At 42.9% G+C, this 27,969-nt stretch overlaps 1 protein-coding gene across 1 annotated transcript in view; it reads right to left on the bottom strand.

Moving 5' to 3' along the window:
• Window positions 1-23: 23 nt before the first annotated feature.
• LOC115105874 (malignant fibrous histiocytoma-amplified sequence 1 homolog) overlaps window positions 24-27,969 on the bottom strand; it is a 39,694-nt gene continuing 11,748 nt past the window's right edge. The window contains exons 2-3 of the mRNA XM_029628332.2: window positions 3,618-3,953; window positions 24-3,449 (exon numbers count right to left, since the gene is read on the bottom strand). Of these exons, the coding sequence (XP_029484192.1) occupies window positions 3,823-3,953 (131 nt within the window). The 3' untranslated portion in view covers window positions 24-3,449; window positions 3,618-3,822. The remainder of the gene's footprint in view (window positions 3,450-3,617; window positions 3,954-27,969) is intronic.

The raw sequence follows: 27,969 nt of genomic DNA, 5'->3' as shown, positions 1-27,969 counted from the left end.
GGATTTCACCATGAAGCCAACGGTGACTTTTAAATTGTTATAGAGTTTAATGGCTGTGATAGGAGAAAACTGAGGATGGATCAAAACATTGTAGTTACTCCACAAAACGAACCTAAATGACAAGAGTGAAAAGAAGGAAGCTTGTACAGAGTAAAAATATTCCAAAACATGCATCCAGTTTTCAATAAGGCGCTAAAGTAAAACTGCAAAAAATGTGACAAAGAAATTAACTTAATGTCCTGAATACAAAGTGTTATGTTTGGGGCAAATCCAACACAACACCTCACTGAATACCGCTCTTCATATTTTCAAGCATGGTGGTGGCTGCATCATGTTATGGGTATGCTTGTCATCGACACTGACTTTTTTTAGGATTAAAATAAACAAAATAGAGCTAAGCACATTCAAAATCTTAGAGGAAAACCTGGTTCAGTGTGCTTTCCAACAGACATTGGAAAGTTGAAAAACATTGCCTGGTATGACGAATAACGATTCCTGTTGTGTCATGCTGATGGCAGTCAGGCTGTTCTGGAGGCAAAGGAGGGTCCGACCCGGTGCTAAATGGGTGTACATAATAAACTTACCACTGAGTGTATATCCTGATACCTTGTCACTTTACCCCTGCCTACATGTACATATCTACCTCAATTACCACATATCCCTGCACATTGACATGGTATTGGTACTACTTGTATATTCTATAGCTTCATTCTTGTGTGTTTTGTTTCTCATGCATTTTTATTTGAATTTTATTTAACTCTGCATCGTTGGGAAAGAGCTTGTAAGTAAGCATTTCACTGTAAGGTCTACACCTGTTTTATTCGGCACATGTGACAAATACAAATGGATTTGTTTTAATGTGTAGTTGGCAGAACCAGAGTAAGAACTTCCATTCAAATACAGAGGGTAGAGAAACTAGACTCTCGACTCTTATCAATATGTAAAATGTGTGACATTTTTTTATTTTTTATGTTATTGGTTGTGATCCTCAATGTCAAGATATATAAACAGTCATCGAGCAGTATCTAAATATTATTCCCATAAAGCTCATAGAGCCATCATATCTACAGTAGTAGCATAGATAGAACAATGGGACAGATATTTCACCAGATGTATAAATGTGAAGCATCAGCTTGGCGTTACCACGGAGGAAGCCCAGTGGCTGGCAGTAGGAGAAGATGGAAAGAGATGGATTTTGGCCGAAATTATGCTAATTTTCTCATCGATTAAACATTTAATCTCAATACAGTTTTCTGTTTCCAAAACTAGAATCTCTGACGAAAGTTTCAAAAAATGTTGTTGTTCAGGAAGGAAAAGGCTAATTGAATTATTGCACACGCTCAATTCACAGAGTATGCCTTCCCTAACAGACAGGCTGTGGTCAATCTTGGATTAGTTATAAAAAATCTTTGGTAGTAGTGTATCGCAATGCATCGCAATGCTAGCTGTGCCACCAGAGATTCTTGGTAGCCGGCCGCGACCGGGAGGTCCATGGCCCAGCATCGTCCGGGTTAGGGAGGGTTTGGCCGGCAGGGATATCCTTGTCTCGAGTGGCGGGCCGGTCGCCAGGTGTACGGTGTTTCCTCCGACACATTGGTGCGGCTGGCTTCCGGGCAGTGCAGTTAGGTTGGGTTGTGTTTCGGAGGACGCATGGCTCTCGACCTTCGCCTCTCCCGAGTCCGCACGGGAGTTGCAGCGATGAGAAAAGACTGTAACTACTACCAATTGGATACCACGAAATTGGGGACAAAAAAGGTGAAATGAAAAAGACACAACAATATGGTAATATTAAAACCAGTAGTTGGCATACTTGTATGTTGTGCTTTATATGTTGTGTTGGGAGATGGTTTGACCAGCTACATATACAATTGTATGTACACTCTCACACTGGCCAAGACAGCCATACACAACGTCGCACTGTAAATAATGTTGAGTGGTGACAACTTGTGTTGATGTACAAAAATAAAGGTATTACACACAAAAGGTGTATTAACTCGTTTCTTCCATGTTTTAAACATATTGCAGTATCTCCCCATAGCAGTGAAAAAAATTAAATAAATTCCTCTTCCAACATGACCACAAATAGTCTTATGAAGACTTAAAACTCAACACCTACAGAGGTCTTCTTTTTCTGTTTCCTTTAGAGAACATTATTATATTTTATTTACATACAATGATCATTTTTTAACAAGTCTAATGAGAAACTGAGTACCTTTCTTACTGAAGTTGAAATGGCATATCACATATACATCACACCATGGTTTGGTCAGGATATGTTCAAATGAAATATCTTTTCAAATCCAGCTGAACTGGAATTTCATTGGCATAAAGGCAGTCCCCTGATCTTACATAATACACTCAACAAAAATATAAAACACATTTTCCATCCACACAAAAAGCTCATTTCTCTCACATTTTGTGCACCAATTTGTTTACATCCCTGTTAGTGAGCATTTCTCCTTTGCCAAGATAATCCATCCACCTGACAGGAGTGGCATATCAATTAGCTGATTAAACAGCATGATCATTACACAGGTGCATCTTGTGCTGGGGACAATAAAAGGCCACTCTGAAATGTACAGTTTTGTCACAAAACACAATGTCACAGATGTCTCAAGTTGAGGGAGAATGCAATTTGCATGCTGACTGCAGGAATATCCACCAGATACTGACTGGTTTGAAGATCCATGGCCAGATTATTTTTTTAAATTCTGTGATGCGTGTTTGTATTCCCAGTCATTTGAAATCCACAGATTAGAGCCCAATTCATTTATTTCAATTGAGTGATTTCCTTATATGAACTGTAACTAAGTAAAATATTTGAAAATGGTGCATGTTGCATTTATATTTTTGTTCAGTATGTCTGTCATAATATGTAAGACCCAGCATTTACTTCATATGATACAGCTGTCCATTCGCAAAGGCTAAAGCAAAGAATAAGGTCTGTACATGGGTAATGTGTGTTCAGGAGTATGTGGTTGATGTATTTAGCTATACAAGACAGTATTTGGTTTACAAACAGCATGATAGCGTAGGAGGTTCAGTCAGTTCTCTTTCCTACGTTCATCAATCACAACCTTGACATGTGGACAGGATAAGCAGCATTAATGGAAGTTAGAATGGGTTGCAGTCCAGCCAAGAGGTTTCCAACATTTCATGACACCACTAAGTAGTAAAGAGAGAAACCAGTCCAAATCTTTGCCCACTCATCTCTCTGGTTGTTGAATTGATAGCATGGATAGGTTGATTTCCTGTGTTTCGTCTTGAGTAGGTTGTAGGCAGAGGTTTGGTAGAGTTTTAGAGGGCAGTAGAGAGTAGGACAGTTGGAAAAGACACTGCTTGTTGATGGCTTGTATGAGTCTTAAAAACAACCCAGGTTTGCTTTCAGCCAAGGTCCTTTAATACCGTCTTTGTCATCATGGTGAGGCATGTAGTAACAGCTGGACAACCTATAAAAAATTAAGGGAAAAAAAGGACAATATTAGACACTCTTATAATTAGATACTTTGTCAATTGCATTTAAACAGTAAATAGAAGGCTCTAAGCATCCAACCCTCTAGTTACCAACCTATGACCCTTTTGAGGCCAATCCTGCATTAATATTTCAGGATACTTACAGTTATCTGCTCTGCTCCATCCAGCTGACAGTGCATATCTATGTGACCTTGCATGGCTATGTGTCCAGGCTGCTGCCTGGGTAGGTTGAGGAGATTCAGAGGGAGAGCTGGGGTGTGGTGTTTAGACTTAGGAGTTGGCTAGAGAGGCAGGCAGCGTGAGGGTACAGTCAGACAGGATAGGACAGTAGAGGCTAGGCAGAAGGGCTCATTTGAGACAGGGGCTGACCACGGTGGGCGTAGGGGGGTAAACCAGTGCCACGTTGACCCGCTCCGAACCATTCTTTGGGCAGATGATCTCAGTCAGCCCCTCGGGGCGCGGCTGGCTTAGCAGCTCACCTGAGAGAGCGAGAGCGAGAGAGAGGGGTGGTAGAGAAGAGGGTGAGTTAGTTTATACAGTTGAAGTCGGAAGTTTACATACACCTTAGCCAAATATGTTTAAACTCAGTTTTTCACAATTCCTGACATTTAATCCTAGTAAAAATTCCCTGTCTTAGGTCAGTTAGTATTGCCACTTTATTTTAAGAATGTGAAATGTCAAAATAATAGAATAAACGATTTCAGCTTTTATTTCTTTCATCACATTCCCAGTGGGTCTGAAGTTTACATGCACTCAATTAGTATTTGGTAGTATTGTCTTTAAATTGTTTAACTTGGGTCAAACGTTTCAGGTAGCCTTCCACAAGCTTCCCACAATAAGTTGGGTGAATTTTGGCCCATTCCTCCTGACAGAGCTGGAGGAAAGGAGTCAGATTTGTAGGCCTCCTTGCTCGCACACGCCTTTTCTGTTCTGCCCACAAATTTTCTATGGGATTGAGGTCAGGGCTTTGTGATGGCCACTCCAATATCTTGACTTTGTTGTCCTTAAAAGTATGCTTGGGGTCATTGTCCATTTGGAAGACCCATTCGCGGCCAAGCTTTAACTTCCTGACTGATGTCTTGAGATGTTGCTCCAATATATCCACATAATTTTCCTCCTCATGAAGCCATCTATTTTGTGGAGTGCACCAGTCACTCCTGCAGCAAGCACCCCCACAACATGATGCTGACACCCCCGTGCTTCACAGCTGGGATGGTATTCGTCGGCTTGCAAGCCTCCCCCTTTTCCCTCCAAACATAATGATGGTCATTATGGCCAAACAGTTCTATTTTTGTTTCATCAGACCAGAGGACATTTCTCCAAAAAGTACGATCTTTGTCCCCATGTGCAGTTGCAAACCGTAGTCTGGCTTTTTTATGGCGGTTTTGGAGCAGTGGCTTCTTCCTTGCTGAGCGGCCTTTCAGATTATGTCTATGTAGGACTCGTTTTACTGTGGATATAGATACTTTTGTACCTGTTTCCTCCAGCATCTTCACAAGGTCCTTTGCTGTTGTTCTGGGATTGATTTGCACTTTTCGCACCAAAGTACATTCATCTCTAGGAGAAAGAATGTGTCTCCTTTCTGAGCGGTATGATGGCTGCGTGGTCCCATGGTGTTTATACTTGCGTACTATTGTTTGTAAACATGAACTTGGTACTTTCAGACGTTTGGAAATTGTGCCCAAGGATGAACCAGACTTGTGGAGGTCTACAATTCTTTTTCTTGAGGTCTTGGCTGATTTCTTTTGATTTTCCCATGATGTCAAGCAAAGAGGCACTGAGGTTGAAGGTCTTGAAATGCATCCACAGGTACACCACCAATTGACTCAAAATATGTCAATTAGCCTATCAGAAGCTTCTAAAGCCATGACATAATTTTCTGGAATTTTCCAAGCTGTTTAAAGGCACAGTCAACTTAGTGTATGTAAACTTCTGACCCCACTGGAATTGTGATACAGTGAATTATAAGTGAAATAATCCGTCTGTAAACACTGTTGGAAAAATTACTTGTGTCATGCACAAAGTAGATGTAGATGACCTAACCGACTTGCCAAGAAATTTGTGGAGTGGTTGAAAAACAAGTTTTAATGACTCCAACCTAAGTGTATGTAAACTTCCGACTTCAACTGTATATAATACTTAATTATCTAATTGACTGAGAGATTATTTATCCAGTGATATCAGGATATGGTGGATTTTGTACAGGAGCCCAAGTTTTGCCAAGATTGAAAGAGATTTGATCTGTAAAAAAAAACAGTTCTTTATTTGTTCCCTAGATGGCGATTTGACTTCATTACCACTGATTTCCAGAGCCCACTCCAGAGCAAAATGAGCACAGTAACCACATGTTAAATTCCCTAGAGACCACTGGAGTGGAGGACTCCATCATCAGGCTTAATAACTGCAGATCAACTCATATTGAAAGGGTTTGTCATCATCAGCAAAATCACAAGGCACTGGCAGGTTGTTGGGAAATGTGTGTGTAAGTGAGAGAAAGAGCCTGTATGTGTGTGTTTGACTGTGAACGTGCATGTGTGTGTTAATTATACAATTTCCTGTTCTCAAGACCGTTTCCTGACTACCAGCACAGAACAGGCAGACACCTCAGCAGTAGAGTGACTTCAGAAAGTATTCACACCCCTTTACTTTTTCCAAATTCTGTTGTGTTACAGTCTGAATTTAGTTTTATAAAATCAAGATTGTGTCACTGATCTACACACAATACCCCATAATATTAAAAAGTCATTTTGTTTGTAAAACATTTGACAAATGAATGAAAAAATGAAAAAATATGTCTTGAGTCAATTAGTATTCAATCCTTTTGTTATTGCAAGACTAAATAATTTCAGGAGTAAAAATTTGCTTAACAAATCACATAAGTTGCATGGACTCATTCTGTGTTCAATAATAGAGGTTAACATGATTTTAGAATGACTACCCCATCTCTGTAACCCATACATACAATTATCTGTAATGCCCCTCAATCCAGTAGTCAATTTCAAGCAGGGATTCAACCACAAAGATTGAGCAGGTGTAAAAAAATGCAATAATAATAATAGTAATAATAATAAGCAGACGCTGATCCCTTTAAGCATGGTAAAGTTATTAATTAGGCCTTGGATGGTGTATCAATACACCCAGTCACTACAAAGATACCACCATCCTTCCTAACTCAGTTTCTGGAGAGGAAGGAAACTGCTCAGGAATTTCACCATGAGGCCAACGGTGATTTTAAAACAGTTTAATAGTTGTGATATGAGAAAAATGAGAATGGATCAACAACATTGTAGTTACTCCACAATACTAACCTAAATGACATAATGAAAAAAAGGTCTGTACAGAATACAAATATTCCAAAACATGCATCCTGTTTGAAACAAGTAATACTGCAAAAAGTGTGGCAAAGAAATGTACTGTTTGTCCTGAACACAAAGCTGTTTGTGGCAAATCCAACACATCACTGAGTACGACTCTTCATATTTTCAAGCATAGTTGTGACACATTATTTTATGGGTATGCTCATGGGTATGCTCCATTGGCATGGACAAGGGAGTTTTTTTCCCCATAGTCCTAGGAATACAGCTAAACACAGGCAAAATCCTAGAAGAAACCTTGGTTCAGTCTGCTTTCCAACAGACACTGGGAGACACATTCACCTTTCAGCAGGGCAATAACATCAAACACAAGGCCAAATCTACACTGAAGTTGCTTACCAAGATGACATTGAATGTTCCTGAGTGGCGTAGTTACAGTTTTGACTTTAATAGGATTGAACATCTATGGCAAGACTTGAAACATGCTTTCTAACAATGATCAACAACCACCTTGACAGAACTTAAATAATTGTAAAAAGCCTAGTGGGCAAATATTGTGAAATCCAGGTGTGCAAAGCTCTTAGAGACAGAAAGACTCACATCTGTAATGTTTGCCAAAGGTGCTTCTAACATGTATTGTCCCATGGAGGTGAATCCTTATCTAATCAAGATATATTTGTGCTTTATTTTGCATTTTTTAATAAATGTTAGAATTTGTCTTCCACTTTGACATTAGAGTATTTTGTGTAGATCGTTGACCAAAAGTTACAATTCAATCCATTTTAATCCCACTTTGTAACACAACAAAATGTGGAAAACGTCAAGGGGTGTGAACACTCTCTGAAGGCACTGTAAGTCACATGCTCTGGCCTTCCAATTATGGGAAAAACTAAAACACAAGTCTGTCTCACTAACAGGCTGTAGCCCTACAACCAGCGTGTTAAGTGAATGTCTAGAAAAACATGCCTGGCCTTCATTCCCTATCAAGGACCACTTCATATCCAACAAGCAACATGTCAAACAGGCTTCAGTTGTTGGTACATAGATTTACTCATCTTCTTGATAACTAACAATTATTACCCATACACCTTAAGTAGTTTTGTTTAAATGGAGGGATCTCAGGGATTGACATTCAAGTCTAAAAGGCACACTTGCCCATCGGGCTAATTATGAGTATTTTTTGGTTGCCCGAAGATTATGATCACTTGCCCAAAAATATAAATGTGCTATTTACAGAAGTGCCATTATTGCCTGCTTTTCAGCTACACATACGGGAGGAACCAGAAAGAACAGCAATGGAATGCTTTGTATTTTGGCTGTTATCAGTAGTTGTTTAGTTGTTTTCGCTGTTGGTTTTTTTCCACTGTGTTTTTTTTGCAACCTTAGAGCAGGCTCAACTTGCACGACTGCTTAGTTCACTAGGCAATATGGCAACCCTGAAAGACCTATTCCCTTCATTTCAGAACAATAGCAGGACCAGAGCAGGTGCAGCATGACTGAACAGAATAAGGAAAACAGCAAAAACCTAAAACAAACATCCCAATTCCTTCATCCTCTGCTGCATCCTTAATGGAAGGAAACTAGTTCTAAAAGTAATCCTGAGTGGCACAGCCAGGGTTCCTCCAAACGCTGGCAGCCAGTCCACAACTAACAGGGTTTGGAATGTTGTGCAGGAGTTTGTTTGTGATGCTGGGTATTGGTCTGATTGAGGCAGGCAGAAACAATAGGCTGTTACATCATTCGTCACTCAATAATATTACGGTCATCCCGCCTGGCTGCCTCCACCTCTGACAGTAATGCAGTGCAGCACATACTAAAGCCACGCACTGTCTGTACAAACAGTCTGACCACACACTGCTACTATAACCGGCTGGATCATGTACTCACATAGTGTTTTGAAGGCCATGAGAAAACAGTAGTTAAATCCTGCCAGTAATACTATGTCAATACATTCTATCATTATGCAAGGGTTTTATTATAACATCTCTGTTGCATGCTGGAAAGGTAAACCCAATCAATCTTTTATAGAAAGAGAGAGAGAGAAAGACAAAGAGAGAAAGAGACAGGGCACAAAACAGAGCACAAGGAGAGAGAGGGAGAGAACATTGCATGCTACTTTTGCTGTGCAAGCTATACTCCCCTGTACCATGTTCAGAGCTCACATGGTTTTTATGGTTAAGCTATGGGAATGGATTAGGCCTCAATGTTAAACCCCTTTCCTTGGCTAAATACTGCTGCACCCCTCTTGTTATGAGCAAATCATAATTGGCACTAAAAACCTGTTAGGCATCTGCCTAGAGAGCTCACTAATATTGTATTGACCCATCACCAGGAGGATCTGGGCTTATCTGCTACAGACACAGATTGACCTGGATTCACTATCTGAAACCTCATATCCTCCAGACCTGCTGGATCAACAAACTGTAGCTCCAGTACGGTCTCATGGGCTGTCTGTGTGACTATGTCTGAGTGTCACCATGCTGTAAAACTAGAACCCTCGTAGCAACCCTATCCGAAAGGTAATGGGGATAGTTAGTTACCAAGGATATGGCTAGTTACCATGGTTGATATTTTCTCTGGTCTTGGTATTTCTAATTCATTTCAAGCGGTGTTCATTTCTTTTTCTGTCTTTTGTCCTGGTTCTGAAACAATGGTATTCACACATATTTCCTACACTCAACAGCACAATGTACACTGAGTGTACAAAACAGCAGGAACACCTTTCTACTATTGCATTGCACCTCCTTTTGCCCTCAGAACAGCCTCAATTTGTCAGGGCATGGACTCTACACAGGGTCTTTCCACAGGAATGCTGGCCCATGTTGACTCCAATGCTTCCCACAGTTGTGTCAAGTTGGGTGGATGTCCTTTGAGTGGTGGACTATTCTTGATACACACAGGAAACTGTTCAGTGTGAAAAACCCAGCAGCGTTGCAGTTCATGACACACTCAAACCTGTGCCGGTCATGGTATTTATTGTCCTGTTAAATAGGTGTGATTTGTACAGCATTTTGATTGTCGTGTTGCCGTACACTGTAAAACAGTCAATGTATAACATTATTTTGCTATACAGGATGTCCTGACATGATGTATTAGTGGTTCCTTCCTGAGAATGTTGCTGGCTCCAGATCTCTCTGTGTGGAAATAGGGGGAGGGAGTCTGTTACAGGAAGCAGCACAGATGCTGAATCACACAGCCAGTTATCTCTGCCTCTTCATCTTGGTCAGAGAGAGTCAGACTGAGAACACTAGTCTCACCTTCATCACTGCTGACTAGGTGTCAGCTAGTAATGCAGTATGCAGACGGATAGAGGAATCGGTTACCCTGACATCAGGGACTAGGAATGTGCAATTCATCTCAACTCCCAATTCCCCCTCCTCACTGAAATATCATCAGCAGGCAGGTAGAATAATGAGCCTGTACATTCCTGTGCTACTGCTCTGCCCTGCTGGGCTTGATCTTCTGCCAGGCCCTCCATTTCTGCTCTTTCTCTCTTTAATTCTCCAGAGAGCTCTACCGCTGCCTCCATAAAAGGAAAACGTATATTTCTCCAGAATTGCTATAAAAAAAAGATCCCTTTCCCTGTCTCTAAGAAAGTCCCAGTAGGATGCTGAACATGTTTGGAAATCCCTAAGAGTGTCACACCCTGACCTTAGAGATCCTTTTTATTCTCTATTTTGGTTAGGTCAGGGTGTGACTAGGGTGGGTAGTCTAGTTTTTTCATTTCTCTGTTGGCCTGGTATGGTTCCCAATCAGAGTGGGCTGTCTATCGTTGTCTCTGATTGGGGATCATTTTTAGGCAGCCTTCTCCCACTGTTTTTTTGTGGGATCTTGTTTTTGTGTAGTGTCTGTGAGCACTCCATTTCTTCCCGTTTCGTTTGTTTCTGTATTGTTTTGGTAAGTTTCTATAATTAAACATGTGGAACTCTCCGCACGCTGCGCCTTGGTCCATTTATTCTAACAACGAGCGTGACAGAGTCTAGCTGAGAACGTCCACGTCTGATCCTTTCACAATGGACTTCAGAGGCCTCAGTCCCTTCCCTTCCACTTCTCCTTCTTTTGTTTCCTGACATTAGCAGCATGGTCAGAGAGGGAGGGGGCAAAGAGGGTTTGGGGGTTGGAGGAGGGTGCTCATTTCAAAGAAGGCTATTGACAATGATCGATGACAATACACACAAAGAGATGGGTGGAGAAGAGGGACATGTTTCTGAGGGTGTCCGGCTCCATTACTTTCACATTCATATGTCTTTCTCTGTACAGGTTGTTTCTGTAGGAAGATCAGATGTGTCACTTATGGTCAGCCCGTATCTCTGCAAAAGGAATGACCCCCAGCATCCAATCAACAGACTGATTTTACAGGCCTTGTCCCGCCTCCTCCATTCCTTCACAACGTCATAATTTTCCCAAGTTCCAATCAACATCGTCTGACTTTACACATTAATTTCCTCTTACTCATCTCATCCATAGGTTACATCATTATCCAATAAAACAGAGGGGTTCCCTCCCTCTTTCCACACTTCTTTTCACAGCTGCACTTCTCTCCCCAATGGTAGCTGAGAACTCAAAATCACACTAGGGTTTGAAGGAGCTCTTGATAAGCTCTTGATAAGATCGATACAAAGTTATTCACAGGGAAATTACTTGTCAGCTGTTCATTGGCAGTTACTTTGTCAGTAACTGTCAATGCCATGACAAAGCTGGTAGTGTGCCCAGGTCAGGCCTAAAGCAAACGGGGCTGCCAGCTAGCTGCCTTCTGCCCTGTCACTCCACATGAATGAGGGGAGAGAGGATCACTTTTACAGCTAACTCAACAGCCATGGATGAAAAACTACATCAAAACGAAGTTCACACAGAGAACAAACACACTGAGCATGTTACAGCCATATCCATAATCACCATTAAGGCAAAACAGGGCAGAGGGAGGGATTGGACAAAGAACAAAATATTATATTTGGTCTCAATACTGAAATCTGCTTAAATCACAGCAAAGGGATTTCAGGAACCAATTCCACAGTTTAATCCCCCAACCCCATGGATAATGGGCCTCGTGATAACATCTACACATGCCCCAGGCAGCCACACCCTCTACTGCAGCATTACATGTGCCTGCCATAAGAGTAAACAGAGAATTTTTTTTATTTTTAAAGCATGTCCACTTAAAGCATGTCCACACAAAGGAGAACATAACATTACACACTACACACCCCTATCAACCTCTGCCTACACAGCCTGCATCCCCCTCTCCCAACTGTCTGTCTGTCTGTGTGTGTGTGTGTGTGTTGGGGTGGACATGTTTAACTATACTTGTGAGGACCAGAAGTCCCCAAGAATAGTAAACAAACCATAAATTAGACCAACTGGGGACATTGACGGTCCACACAAGGAAAAGGGCTATTTAAAAATTTACATTTTTAAGTATCGACGCATAGCAATTCGAATGATTCGGAGGTTCAAAACTCTAGTCTGCGCTCAACTCTGGAGGAGTTGATGTACTTGGCAAAGCACACAATGGCCACACAATTGGAGAGGCTGTGCGTGTGTGTGAAAGAACCCCCACCGCCCAATCATCCATAAGCATGCATACTCACACACCTCTACACACACACCAGAGGAGGATCTCTACAAGCTCCTGTGTGCTAATTAGTCACACAGGACTGACTGCAGTTTCTGTTGAAACAGCCTGAATAAACAGCCTGAATAATCTGACAGGGAATCAACCTGTATACGGGATTCTCCACATCATGTGCATCTTTGAAAATATATGAACTACAGATATCTAAGGCTGTGTTTAGAAAGGCTTCCCAATTCTGATGGTTTTTCCACTAATTGGTCTTTTGACCAATCACATCAGCTCTTTTCACATCAGATCTTTTTCAGGGCTGATCTGATTGGTCAAAATTAGTAAGGGGAAGAAAATCCTAATTGGGCTGCCTGTCTAAATGCAGCCTAAGAATGTCAGGTTTATGGACTTGTGTCAGAAATGACCTCACTTTGTAACACCTGGTGTGTTGCTTTAATACTGCATTTGAACTAAGCCCCAGGAATAGTGTTTATTGTGTTGTCATAACATCCTGTAATAAACTATACCAATACAGTCCTAACAATCTATTACGTTTTCAGTGGTGCATTCAATAGTGCTGAGTGATTAGGACTTTTTGAGGACGGCTCGGTTTTGTTTTGAATCGTTAAAAAATTATGTTTCCATCATTTTTTGGACATTAAATGCACTCTACATTGTGGGTTGAATTTCATAACAGAATAAAACAATTCATAAAAGTTATATGATGGTAGTGAATGCCCATTACTGCTTATCACTTATTAACCATCATTTATTCACATAACTTTAATAAAATATTTTGTGGTATATGACCAATTTACCATGGCTAAGGGCTGTATCCATGTTGCCAGCCCTTAGTCGTGGTATATTGGTCATATACCACAAACACCTGAGGTACCTTATTGCTATTATAAACTGGTTACCAACGTAATTAGAACAGTACAAATAAATGTTCTTTTTAGGGTGATTTATCAGGACAGACAAGACTAGCCTGTATCTCAACAACCTCAAATCGGTACATAAGATCACCTTTCACTTCTTCAGGTGAAGTGTCCTCTGTCCTGCAGTTCAACAGGCCCACACATGTCCCTCATCAGCAGCCTACCATTTGACACATTCACAGAGAAGTGAGGGAAAGACAAGTTCAGGTTGGCTGTACATAGTCAGATCAGTTCAGGTCATTCCTGTAAAGTAGATCAGTGTGACTCATACAGTTAGATCAGGAACTAAGGATGTTTAAATGTCAGAGTGTTGTTGAGACAGTGACCTTTGAGTTTCTAGTAAACAGATCAGACATCTTGGACAGTAGAGAAGACACAGCGCTTGGGTTGCTACCAGTCATGGAAGCACCCATGCAGCAGTGCCTGGTGTGGGCGTAAGTGAGCAGTGAGCGAGAGGGATGCAGAGGGCAGAGGACACAGCCAGCTGCTCTGAGATCACAACCAGATGCCAGCAGCTCGGTCAGAGGATTAGCACCACAGTGGGTTAAACAACAATAAGGCCAAGCATGTCACATGAAGCACCCGGGCCACACTAGTCACGATCAACACATTGCCAGACATAGACTGACATATGCCACACACACACACACACACACACACACAAAAAGAGAGAGAGAGAGCTTAGCAGCCTTCTAGTGGTCAGATGCAGTTGAGTCAGGGCTGTGCGTTAATGAGATTTCCACACAGGCAGCTAACTGCTCTGCCCACTCTGTACTGTATTGGTGAGAAGGCCCAGGCCCAGACAGAACACCAGTCAAATGTCTTAATGAAAACCACAGCCCCCTAATAGCTCTTTCTACTTTGCATAACACACATTTTTATCACTAGGGTCATTACCTGCATAATGAGGGTTTTAGATCACCAAACGCCCTGTTCTCTTCCTAGCCTGTCTGTGACAACGTCTGGTGTGGAAAGTACATTTTGGTCTGGGTAGCCTCAGCCAAGACCTACTCTGTCTCTGTTAACAATTCTGCAATCTGATTGCCTTTGGGTGTTGGGACTCGCTTTCCTTACCCGGCAAACGTACCACCAAAGCTTTCCACTTTTAGTTGCTGCGTCAAATTGGACCGCCACCTCAATGACTGACTATATTTGTTTATGAACAATGCACAGCGCCAGAAAGTGGGCTGGAGAATTACACAGAGTTTCCTTCTTAGGCCAGTCAATCAGAATTGACTAATTCCATGAGCTGACGTGATGGGGACAGGGTGACGAATTTGGTTGCCACCTGGGTTGGGGTCAATTTAATTTAAATTCCAGTCAATTCAGGAAGTACACTTAAATTCCAAATTAAATTCTGTTCAATGCTTTTCAACTATGGAAATTAGGAATTGGAATGTGGTTTACTTTCTGAATTGACTGGAATTTCAATGGAATTGACCCCAACCCTGGTGGCCACTAAATAAACATTTCCTACATTTGGGCTCAGATCAGCAGATTGCACAAACAGTAGTTTGTGACTCTTGGACTCATTCTACAGTGAGAGAAAGCAGTCCAGAGGACATTTTAGAGGCTAAAATCTAAAACTGTGGACGACCAGACTCTTCACTGGATCAAACCAGGAGCTGGGAAATGACTAAAGGTTACGCAGACATAGACTGGAGACACGACTATCTTAGAGACTGCTTAACAAAGAGAGACAGGAAGATATTGTGAACATTTTCTCAAATTAGATTAAACTTGTTTGAACAGCGAGCGGCTCCTGCCTCCTGAAATGGATGGGCCCATAGCCTGAGGAATGTGTGCCCTACTTCTCTGTCAGAGGAGATGCCTAAAAAATGACTCATTCTGGCCATTCAACAGAGGGTTGCCTTGGAATGTGTGGAGTTGGGCCTGCCCTGCAAACAGAAAGTGGCCCTGCAAAACCTCTAGGGACCTTTAAGATGGAGAGGGGAAGGTGTGTGTGTGTGGGGGGGGCTTCCAGCAGCACCTTTGTGTTCAAGATGGCTGTGGTTAAAGTGGAGCTTAATCCAGGCAGGCAGAGAGGGGAGTTTAATCACAGGGGCATTATCCTGCATACAACTACACTAAAGAGAGGGGAGGAGGCGACAGTAACATAGTGCAGACAGGCTCCTATCATAGCCAGGGTAGAAAAATTAGCTGGGATAAATATCAAATTAATACAAAAATTACTACGTCACTCTTCTAGTCATCTGATGGCTATGGAAGGAGTACTAGAAGACCATTATATTCTCCCCAGTACATTGCATTTGTATGTACTCAGAGACAGCTGCTGGTCATCTGCTCGGACAGTGGTGCGAGTACGCACGAGCGCACACGCTGTAGGGCCAGATGTTAACATCTGCTGATCACCCTGCTGCAGCACAGCAGGCAGAGCAGCCCCAATGCTCCAAATGCTCCTCTCACTGAAGCTGTCCAATCACATTAAAATCAGACCACTCACACTGATGGGCCTGGCTGATAAGGATGACATAAGGCCCCAAATTACCATCATGTTGATTTTGGACTGACACAATCATGGCTTTATTCTAAAGGAATGCTAATTAAGCAATAAGGCCAATATACCAGTTAAGGGCTGTTCTTACGCAAGACGCAACGCAGCCCTTAGCCATGGTATATTGGTCATATACCACAAACACCCGAGGTGCCTTATTGCCATTATAAACTGGTTACCAATGTAACTAGAACAGTAAAAATAAATGTTTTGTCATACCCGTGGTATACAGTCTCATATACCACGACTGTCAGCCAATCAGCATTCAGGGCTCAAACCACCCAGTTCATAATATACAGTAATGCACTTTTGGATATCTGTTTAAACGCTGGGTTCTGTATATCGGCTTGTAGCATGGACAGATACGCAACAACGAAATGACTAAACATGGGTTTAACTTTGCCAATTGGTGACTGTATCACACAGGCAAATACACCATGTGACGTGACTATTAAATATGCCTCAGTCTGCCCCAGGAAAATGGGAGAGAAAGTGAGAGAGAAAGAGAGAGAGATTCCCTCTCCTAAATTAATGTAATGATTGTCCACTCGATCAAAAAAGCACATTTTTCCTGTGTCTTCTTCAAGGTTTCTGGATAAGAGCGTCTGCTAAATGACTTAAATGTAAATGTAAAATGTAAGGTAAAATCAAGAATGCTCACATTCAAATATAGCCTATATCAAAACATTGCAAAGGAACACAGTTCAGTATCCTCTTAAAAATCAGCTAGAGCATTAGATATACATTAATTACATGGTAATATGGTAAAATATGAAAGAAGCCATATATACACACACAAAAGTATGTGGACACCCCTTAAAATGAGTGGATTTGGCTATTTCAGCCACAACCGTTGCTGACATGTATATAAAATTGAGCACACAGCAGTGCAATCTCCATAGACAAACATTGGCAGTAGAATGGCCCGTACTGAAGAGCTCAATGACTTTCAACGTGGTACCGTCATAGGATGCCACCTTTCCAACATGTCAGTTCGCCAAATTTCTGCCCTGCTAGAGCTTCCCCGATCAACTGTAAGTGCTGTTACCTATATTTAACCAGGTAGGCTAGTTGAGAACAAGTTGTCATTTGCAACTGCAACCTGGCCAAGATAAAGCGTAGCAATTCGACACATACAACACAGAGTTACACATGGAATAAACAAAACATACAGTCAATAATACAGTAGAAAAAAAGAAAACAAAAAGTCTATATACAGTGAGTGCAAATGAGGTTAAGGAAATAAATAGGCCATGGTGGCGAAGTAATTACAATATAGCAATTAAATACTGGAATGGTAAATCGGCAGAAGATGAATGTGCAGGTAGAGGTACTGGGGTGCAAAGGAGCAAAATAAATAAATAAATACATACCAGTATGGGGATGAGGTAGGTAGATAGCCCATCTGTAAACAGCCCATCTATGTACAGGTGCAGTGATCTGTAAGCTGCTCTGACAGCTGGTGCTTAAAGCTAGTGAGGGAGATGTGAGTCTCCAGCTTCAGAGATTTTTGCAATTCGTTCTAGTCATGGGCAGCAGAGAACTGGAAGGAAAGACGACCAAAGGAGGAATTGGCTTTGGGGGTGACCAGTGAGATATACCTGTTGGAGCGCGTGCTACGAGTGGATGCTGCTATGGTGACCAGTGAGCTGAGATAAGGCGGGGCTTTACCTAGCAGAGACTTGTAGATAACCTGTAGCCAGTGGGTTTGGCGACGAGTATGAAGCGAGGGCCAACCAACGAGAGCGTACAGGTCACAATGGTGGGTAGTGTATGGGGCTTTGGTGACAAAACGGTGGCACTGTGATAGACTGCATCCAATTTGTTGAGTAGAGTGTTGGAGGCTATTTTATAGATGACATCACCGAAGTCGAGGATCGGTAGGATAGTCAGTTTTACGAGGGTATGTTTGGCAGCATGAGTGAAGGATGCTTTGTTGCGAAATAGGAAGCCGATTCTAGATTTAATTTTGGACTGGAGATGCTTAATGTGAGTCTGGAAGGAGAGTTCACAGTCTAACCAGACACCCAGGTATTTGTAGTTGTCCACGTATTCTAAGTCAGAGCCGTCCAGAGTAGTGATGCTGGACGGGCGAGCAGGTGTGGGCAATGATCGATTGAATAGCATGCATTTAGTTTTACTTGCGTTTAAGAGCAGTTGGAGGCCACGGAAGGAGAGTTGTGGCATTGAAGCTCGTCTGGAGGTTAGTTAACACAGTGTCCAAGGAAGGGCCAGAAATATACAGAATGGTGTCGTCTGCATAGAGGTGGATCAGAGAATCACCAGCAGCAAGAGCAACATCATTGATGTATACAGTAAAGAGGGTCTGCCCGAGAATTGAACCCTGTGGCACACCCATAGAGACTGTCAGAGGTCCGGACAACAGGCCCTCCGATTTGACACACTGAACTACATCAGAGAAGGAGTTGGTAAACCAGGCGATGCATTCATTTGAGAAACCAAGGCTGTCGAGTTTGTCAATGAGAATGTTGTGATTGACAGAGTCGAAAGCCTTGGCCAGGTCGATGAATACGGCTGCACAGTAATGTCTTTTATCGATGACGGTTATGATGTCGTTTAGAACCTTGAGCGTGGCTGAGGTGCACCCATGACCAGCTCTGAAACCAGATTGCATAGCAGAGAAGGTATGGTGGGATTCGAAATGGTCAGTAATCTGTTTGTTAACTTGACTTTCAAAGACCTTAGAAAGACAGGGTAGGATAGATCATCGGTCTGTAGCAGTTTGGGTCTAGAGTGTCACCCCCTTTGAAGAGGGGGATGACCACGGCAGCTTTCCAATCTTTGGGAATCTCAGACGTTACGAAAGAGAGGGTGAACAGGCTAGTAATAGGGGTTTCAACAATTTCGGCAGATAATTTTAGAAAGAGGGGGTCCAGATTGTCCCGCCCGGCTGATTTGTAGGGGTCCAGATTTTGCAGCTCTTTCAGACCATCAGCTATCTGGATTTGGGTAAAGGAGAAATGGTGGGGGCTTTGGCGGGGTGCTGTGGAGGGTGCCGGGCAGTTGACTGGGGTAGGGGTAGCCATGTGGAAAGCATGGCCAGCCGTAGAGAAATGCTTATTGAAATTCTCAATTACTGTGGATTTATCGGTGGCGACAGTGTTTCCTAGCCTCAGAGCAGTGGGCAGCTGGGAGGAGGTGCTCTTATTCTCCATGGACTTTACAGTGTCCCAGAACTTTTTTGAGTTAGTACTACAGGATGCAAATTTCTGTTTGAAAAAGCTTGCCTTAGCTTTTCTAACTGCCTGTGTATATTTGTTCCTAACTTCCCTGAAAAGTTGCATATCACGGGGGCTATGCTAATGCAGAACGCCACAGGATGTTTTTGTGCTGGTCAATGGCAGACAGGTCGGGTGTGAACCAAGGACTATATCTATTCTTAGTTCTACATTTTTTTGAGAGGGGCATGCTTATTTAAGATGGTGAGGAAGGCACTTTTAAAGAATAGCCAGGCATCATCTACTGATGGGATGAGGTCAATGTCATTCCAGGATACCCTGGCCAGGTCGATTAGAAAGGCCTGCTCGCAGAAGTGTTTCAGGGAGCGTTTGACAGTGATGAGGGGTGGTCATTTGGTCGCAGACCCATTACGGATGCAGGCAATGAGGCAGTGATTCCTGAGATCTTGATTGAAAACAGCAGAGGTGTATTTGGAGGGCGAGTTAGTTAGGATGACATTTATGAGGGTGCCCATGTTTACTGATTTGGGGTTGTACCTGGTAGGTTCATTAATAATTTGCGTAAGATTGAGGGCATCAAGCTTAGATTGTAGGATGGTCGGGGTGTTAAGCATGTCCCAGTTTAGGTCACCTAGTAGCACGAACTCAGAAGATGATGAGGGGCAATCAATTCACATATGGTATCGAGGGCACAGCTGGGGGCAGAGGGATGTCTATAGCAAGCGGCAACAGTGAGAGACTTGTTTCTGAAAAGGTGGATTTTTAGAAGTAGAAGCTCGAATTGTTTGGGTACAGACCTTGATAGTAAGACAGAACATCTTTGCAGTAGATTGCAACACCGCCCCCTTTGGCAGTTCTATCACGGCGGAAAACGTTATAGTTAGCAATGGAGATTTCAGGGTTTTTGGTGGTTTTCATAAGCCAGGATTCAGACACGGCTAAGACATCTGGGTTGGCAGAGTGTGCTAAAGCAGTGAGTAAAACAAACTTAGGGAGTAGGCTTCTAATGTTAACATGCATGAAACCAAGGCTTTTATGTTTACAGAAGTCAACAAATGAGAGCACCTGGGGGGTGGGAGTGGAGCTAGGCACTGCAGGACCTGGATTAACCTCCACATCACCAGAGGAACAGAGGAGAAGTAGGATAAGGGTACGACTAACGGCTATACAAACTGGCCGTCTAGCACGTTCGGAACAGAGTAAAAGGAGCAGGTTTCTGGGCACGATAGCATAGATTCAAGGCATAGTGTACAGACAAAGGTAAGGTAGGATGTGAGTACATTGGAGGTAAACCTAGGCATTGAGTAATGATGAGAGAGATATAGTCTCTAGAGATGTTTAAACCAGGTGATGTCCTCGCACATGTAGAAGGTGGAACAACATGGTTGGTTAAGGAATATTGAGCAGGGCTAGAGGCTCTACAGTGAAATAAGACAGTAATCACTAACCAGGACAGTAATGGACGAGGCATATTGATATTAGAGAGAGGCATGCGTAGCCAAGTGAACATATGTGTCCAGTGAGTGATTGGGCTGGCTGGGGACACGGCGATTCAGACAGTTAGCAGGCCGATGCTAACAAGCTAACAGTTAGTAGGCCGGGGCTAAACAAGCTAGCAGCTAGTAGACCGGGGCAAGCTAGCAGTTAGCAGGCCGGGCTAGCAAGCAAGCAGTTAGCAGGGGCTAGCAGTTAGCAGACCGGGCAGGCAAGCTAGCAGTTAGCAGACCGGGCCCGGCGAGCTAGCAGTTAGCAGACCGGGTTAGCAAAAGCAAGCAGATAGCAGGGGCTAGAAAGTGAGCTTTTGGTGGGAGGTGGCGTCGCGATGGGGGTAAGTCTGTTTTTGCCTCTTTGTGCGGTGACGCCGATAGACCAGTCGTGGAATTAGTAAGGTTCCAAGTAGCTCTAGGTAGCTAGCAGGCCTAGCTGGTTAGCATAATGGGCCTTCAGCAGGCATCGCGCCTGAGGGGCCTGTTGGAGTCCTCGGGCAGATTATGTCGGTATTCCAGTCGTAGGGGATCTGCGGGGTTCCATGCCCCGTACCGGCTGTAGAAGGCTGTAGAAGGTGTCCTATTGTAGCCCAGGACTATGCGTCGGTGGTAGCACAGGAGCCCTGGCCGGGCTAGCTTCAAGCTAATTGGTGCTTGCTCTGGGATGGAAATGCTAGCCAGGAGTAGTCATCCGGGATTGCGGTTAGCTAGTTGTGAAGATCCAGATGAAAATGTTCAGTTTGGGGTAGGAATCCTGGGATAAAAATAATAGGTCCGTTATGCTCTGGTTAGAGTCACGTTGTTCGAATTGGCGAGAGCTTTCCGAGCTGAAGGTTAGCTGATGACCGCTGGCAATGGTTTGCTGACTGATAGCTGGTAGTTAAGCTGGCTAGCTTCAGTTGAGGGATTCCAGATCCGAAGTAAATATAAATACTTTAGAAAAAAAGCAGATCCACGCTACATTGGGTGAGGCGGGTTGCAGGAGAGTATTTAGATGTTGAGGTTTAGAAAAATATTTTAAAAGATATGCGAAGAAAAAGATGCAAAACGATATATATAAGGGACACGACAGGACAAAGACGTCTGACTGCTACGCCATCTTGGATTGAATGCCTGGAGAAGGAACCAAAGGGAGTGACATATATAGGGAAGGTAATCAGGGAAGTGATGGAGTCCAGGTGAGTCTGATGATGCGCAGGTGCGTGTAAAGGTGACAGGTGTGCGCCATAACGAGCAGCCTGGTGACCTAGAGGCCGGAGAGGGAGCACACGTGACACTCACTACCGAGTTCCAAACTGCCTCTGGAAGTAACGTCCGCACAAAAACTGTTCGTCGGGAGCTTCATGAAATGGGTTTCCATGGCCGAGCAGCCACACACAAGACTAAGATCACCATGCACAATACCAAGTGTCGGTTGGAGTGGTGTAAAGCTCCCCGCCATTGGACTCTGGAGAAGTGGAAACGCTTTCTCTGGGGAGATAAATCACGCTTCACCATCTAAACGAACGAATCTGGGTTTTACGGATGCCAGGAAAACTCTACCTGCCCCAATGCATGTTTGAGGGGGGAGAAATAATGACCAGGGGCTGTTTTTCATGGTTCGGACTAGGCCCCTTAGTTCCAGTGAAGGGAAACGTTAAGGCTACAGCATACAATTACATTTTAGAAGATTCTGTGCTTCCAACATTGTGGAAACAGGAGAAGCCCTTATCCTGATTCAGGATGACAATACCCCCGTGAGTGAACAAAGCGAGGTCCATACAGAAATGGTTTGTCAAGATCGGTGTGGAAGAACTTGACTGGCCCGCACAGGGCCTTGACCTCAACCCCATCAAACACCTTTAGGAGGAATTAGAACGCTGACTGCGAGCCAGGCCTAATCGGCCAACATCACTGCCGAGCTCACTAATGTTCTTGTGGCTGAATGGAAGCAAGTCCCTGCAGCAATGTTCCAACATCTAATGGAAAGCCTTCACATAAGAGTGGAGACTGTTATAGCAGCTAAGGGGGGACCAACAACACATAATGCCCATGATTTTGGAATGAGATGTTCGACGAGCAAGTGTCCACATACTTTTGGTTGTGTATTGTATATCTGCCAATTGTGAAAATCAACCAAAAGTAGAACCAACAACAGTGGAGTTCATAAAACAGAAGGGCTCCTAAAAAAGCTGTCCATGCCTGGGGGGGGGGGGTTACCACTCCAGGGGATCATTGTCCGAAGGGGGCTTGAACAGGCTGTGGATGGAATGCTGCTGAACAGCCCTGTGTATTAATTAGCAGCTAACAGTAGCTAGGTTATTATGGTCATTAAAACAGACAGCCTGCTCATCTCTGCAATGCTTCCCAACCCCCAACACATAAACACACACATATATACACTGACTGGTTGGGTTTAAAGTGGATTCATTTATCGTTTCTCATGCAGAGCTGAGTAATAGACAGGAGGACCGCACTCAAACAAAAAACCTTGTAGAAGGTTCAATTAAACCGAAACGGTGCTGTTCTGAACGACCAGTTAAAAAATGGGGAGGGGTTAGGTTGTGGGTTAGGGCTGAGCGATATGGCCAAATATTATATCACGGTATTGAAAAAAAATTGGACGGTATGACGGTATTTTCTGTTTTTGAATAATAAAAGTTGTACATTTGCTTTATGAGTAGTGAGTGATCCTAGGGTGGCAACACATTCATTCTAAGGGATTTCATTGAGTCTTTCTCCATTCTGATTGTTTTATACAAATTTCAGCACTTTTATAATTTCTGCATTTCCTGCACTAAATTGCAGTGGTGGAAAAAGTACCCCATTGTCATACTTGAGTAAAAGTAAGGATACTTTAATAGAAAAGTACTCAAGTAAAAGTCACCCAGTAAAATACTACTTGAGTAAAAGTATAAAAGTATTTGGTTTTAAATATACTTAAGTATCCAAAGTAAATGTAATTAATAAAATGTTCTTAAGTATCAAAAGTAAAAGTATAAATAATTTCAAATTCCTTATATTAAGCAAACTAGATGGCACCATTTAAAAAAATATATTTCTTAATTTACAGATAGCCAGGGGCACACTCAGACATAATCATTTTTCCACACTGCCACGTAGGGCTGAACAATATGGGCAAATAATCTAGGACTTGTTTTTAACCAAATGTTGCAATTGCAATTTGACTTGCGAATTAGAGAAAAAACGTTGGAATCATGGAAACAGAATGACTATTCTAATTCTATAGTTAGAATATAAGAGTGGGCACTTTGAATACAGTGCTGTTTGAGATGACAATGAATTAAAATACCAGGGAGGAGTTATTGTGACAGGGTAGAAACTAAAGTGTTGATAAGTGTTTCCTAGGGGCTCCCTATAAGCTTTGGCTACATTGCATGTTTTCACTTAGCTACTTCATGTAGCTGACATATTCTTGCTTTGCATATTCCTCTTTGATTTAGAAGATACTGTTGCCCAAACAACATGCTGATATAAGTCTACACCATCACTGGTATAATCAGGCTGCATTAGCTAGCTACGTTTGCTCTTACTCTGTACATTTATTAGCTCGCTAGCTAGCTATTAGCGGCTAGCAATTAGCGTCTCACAAGATTTAGGGCAACTTGCTAAGAAAAGACAAACTAGCTGTTTGCTGATGTAAGAAACACAAACTAATAGTGTCATTACAGAACGCTAGTGGATTTATATTAAGAAGCAAAGTGAAAACAGCATTGTTGTCATCAACATTGTTGCATTGACCATGCAGACTGAACGCAAGTGTCTCGTGGTTGAGGAATATCAAATGCGCTCCTTGAGTGACAGGGGGCGTGGCTAGGTCTGTGTGGAAAGCGGCACGGAGAGAAAGAGTGGAGACTGAACGCAGACTGAACGCAAGTGTCTCGTGGTTGAGGAACATCAAATGCGCTCCTTGAGTGACAGGGGGCGTGGCTAGGTCTGTGTGGAAAGCGGCACGGAGAGAAAGAGTGACTCAAGTAGCGAGGTAAACTATAAAAATTGACATTACACATGGAGTATCACATTTAAACAAATCAAGCATTCAAATACCGGTATAGAAGGTAAAAACCCAAACCGGGTCCCTGCATCAATACCGGTATATCATAAAATACTGTAACGACCCTGGGTTTATAAGCGTGGAAATCGACTCTAATCGATAGTGCGTCGGACCTCGGACTAGAAGGTCGAGGGTTCGAGACCTGCTCCCTGCCTGTTTCATTACATTGGTGTCAGAAGTGATCGGACCTCGCATCCACGACAGTGCATGTGCTTGGCGGGTGAGCGCGTTCCTGTAAGACGTAGAGTCGCAAGCTAGCGCGAGGAGGGAGTAGTGTAACGACCCTGGGTTTATAAGCACGGAAATCGACTCAGCCGCACGAGCATGCTTTTGCGGCACAGTCTATAGCGCGCCGGACCTCGGGCTCGAAGGTCGAGACCTGCTCCCTGCTGTTTCATTACAACACGGTATACCGCCCAGTCCTATTGTGGGTTAGCGTACACAGTCAGCATGGCCGCTGCCCTTTAAATTCATCATTGCTCATTGCTTCAAGCCACACCCCGCCACACCCATCACCCCGTGCAAATGTACCTCAAAGTCTGTTCAATAGTGTTGAAGAAGGTTTTGAGGAAACGCATCCCAGGCAAGGCAATCTGCCAGGAACTGATCTGAGTCCTGCTTCCTTTTCCTTCGTCCTCTCCACAGCTCTACGTCCTCAACCTTTCCCTTGACACCACATCCTCAAATTCAAGGATCTATCTCAGCGGCTCTGCCCAAGCCAAGATGGAGGAAAACACATTCACCGTGACACTGCTTTACTTGACTTTACTGGCCTGGCAGACCAGGAACAACACAAGTTATACAGCTGAATAATATTCAAAAGCAGCAATTCAGGTCTAGTGCTCATGCTCCATCCAAGACTGTCTGACCAATGGTCCATTTCCATGATTACTATCAGTTCCAGATCTCTGACCACGTCTGACCGGAAGGAAAGCCTGAAGGTGCAGGGCTATAAACAGGAGTGCCCTAATTTAATTTCCAGACACCATTTCTCTTTCAAGGTAGACAATGGCCTGACAAATTCAAATAAGAACTTCTAGGAAAACTCAAAAGTTTTAGCCTTGATGGCTTTGTTAATTTTATATTCATTCAACACATTCAGGATTTTGACTGATGCTAGTGGGCAAAGGGGGAAACCCATGTTGAAAGGGATTTGATATAATTCATAACACAAAACGAAGGCTGGCAACCAGGCTTCCAGAACCCATAGATTATGAATACAGCAACACCACTATCTTCGCACAGGATTGTGGACGAAAATAACTCTGGATTCACTCAAAAATCTATTGACTAGAAACTGTGGCAATGCCTCTGTGGTAACAACGCAAGCGTTCAGTAGCTGCAGTGGTGGGACGAGCATTTAGCAGCAGTGTCGCTGTGGTTGTAAGGCCAGTGTTTAGTATACACGTGGTTTCAAACTCTAGCCAGCCTCTTGGCTGTACACTATAACAGTCCACTCCAGACCATTTTCAGCCCAGCAGCATTTCGCTACACTCATATTAACATCTGCTAACCATGTGTATGTGACAAATAAGATTTGATTTGAGTACTGTAGATATGTTCTGGGAGGAATACACAGTAATCACAGCAACATAGCAAGTAAGTTAAGTCAAGTCATTATTTTGTATTCTTATTTGTTAAGAAAATTAATCTTGACAGACTAAGTCAAGAAAAACAAATCTAGACTTTTATGGCCAAACATTTCAAGAGTCTTTGCAAAGATTTTATTACAATATACTGACTCAGCCATAGAAAAACAACAGTATTTGATGTTGGGAGATGTATGTAAGCCAATCTTTTTTAGAAGAATCCTTTATTCACCTCTTTCACCTCAGACATCATGTCTCCACCCACCCCATTGGTGTACTGCCTATGTGATGAGGTCAGGCTCCCAGGTGACCATTGACATCATTGCCTCTGTGGTCCTACAGAATAGAAGCTGTGAACCAATTCCACCCCCACGACCACCGTCTCAGCCACGTCTGAGAGATAATGCAGCAGACAGGTTTACTGCTTTCAACTCCAGGCAGATTTCATACAGCAAAATAAAAAAAACAAGTAGAAAATATGAAAAACAACATTTAGAGCAGACTAAACCATCCAAATCCTGCAGCAACTCCCAGAACTAATTTAGCTCACTGGTGTCTCATCTACCTAAGCTGTGTCATTCAGTGTCCGTGTGTGGTTGAGAGGACAGGAATAATTCCTCAGGCTCTCAGCCAGATATTTAGCTCCTAGCTATAGCATGCATGAGATATACTTTACAGGTAGAAAATAAGAACATTTCAGCATGAGCTGTACAGGATGACAATCTTAGTAGGTACACCTATGCTGCCCTATTTAACTCTATGTAAGGTCATCAGAGGACCATATTTACTGAGAGATGTCCATAAGACCATTATCCATATGATGGCTACAGAGTTAAAAACAAGGGGGGGGGTGAGAGGGATTACTTTATCCTATCCAAGGAATACCTAGGATAGGATAAAGTAATCCCTCTCACCCCCTTAAAAGATTTAGATGCACTACTGTTCCACTGGATGTCATAAGGTGAATGCACCAATTTGTAAGTCGCTCTGGATAAGAGCGTCTGCTAAATGACTTAAATGTAAAATGTAAATGTAAAGCAAAATGGCCTAATCTTCTTTCATGTCAACAGCTCATTCATGTCACACACAGACATACACAAACACACACAACAGAGAAAGACAACTCAGAAGGTCACAGCAGCACGAGGGGAAATATGAGCTCTATCCTTTTCACTTCCAGGCTTGTCCCCGATCCAGGAAACTCAAAACATCTGAACCTCTCCATCAATACAGAACCTCCCCCAGGTTTTCTGCCACTAATATGATGGCTACAGGTAACTGCCAAAATTATGGAAACACAAGTAAATGAGGGATACAAAGTATATTGAAAGCAGCTGCTTCCACACCTGTGTGGTTCCTGAGGTAATTAAGCAATTAACATCCCATCATGCTTAGGGTCATGTATAAAAATGCTAGGCAGGCCATTATTTTGGCTACGTCCCCATAGAAGGACATTGCCCGCATCCATAGGGCACGAGTGTTCACTGAATGATTTGATGAGCATGAAAACAATGTCAACCATATGCCATGGCTGTCTCGGTGATCAGATCCCAACCCATTTGAATGCATGGGAGATCCTGGAGCGGTGCCTGAGACAGCGCTTTCCACCATCATCAACAACAAAAAACGAATGAAGGAATTTCTTGTGGAAGAATGGTGTCCAATCCCTCCAATAGACTTCCAGAATCTATACCAAGGTGCATTGAAGCTGTTCTGGCTTGTGGTGGCCCAACGCCCTATTAAGACACTATTTTGGTGATTCAGAGGGGTTGGTGAAATGCGGAAGACACATTTTGGTTGAATGCATTTGGTTGTACAAGTGACTAGGTATACTTTTC

The sequence above is a fragment of the Oncorhynchus nerka genome, linkage group LG22 (assembly GCF_034236695.1).
Source record: "Oncorhynchus nerka isolate Pitt River linkage group LG22, Oner_Uvic_2.0, whole genome shotgun sequence".
Lineage (NCBI taxonomy): Eukaryota > Metazoa > Chordata > Actinopteri > Salmoniformes > Salmonidae > Oncorhynchus > Oncorhynchus nerka.
The sequence above is the reverse complement of the archived record's forward strand: the minus strand, read 5'-3'. Positions and strand labels throughout refer to the sequence as shown.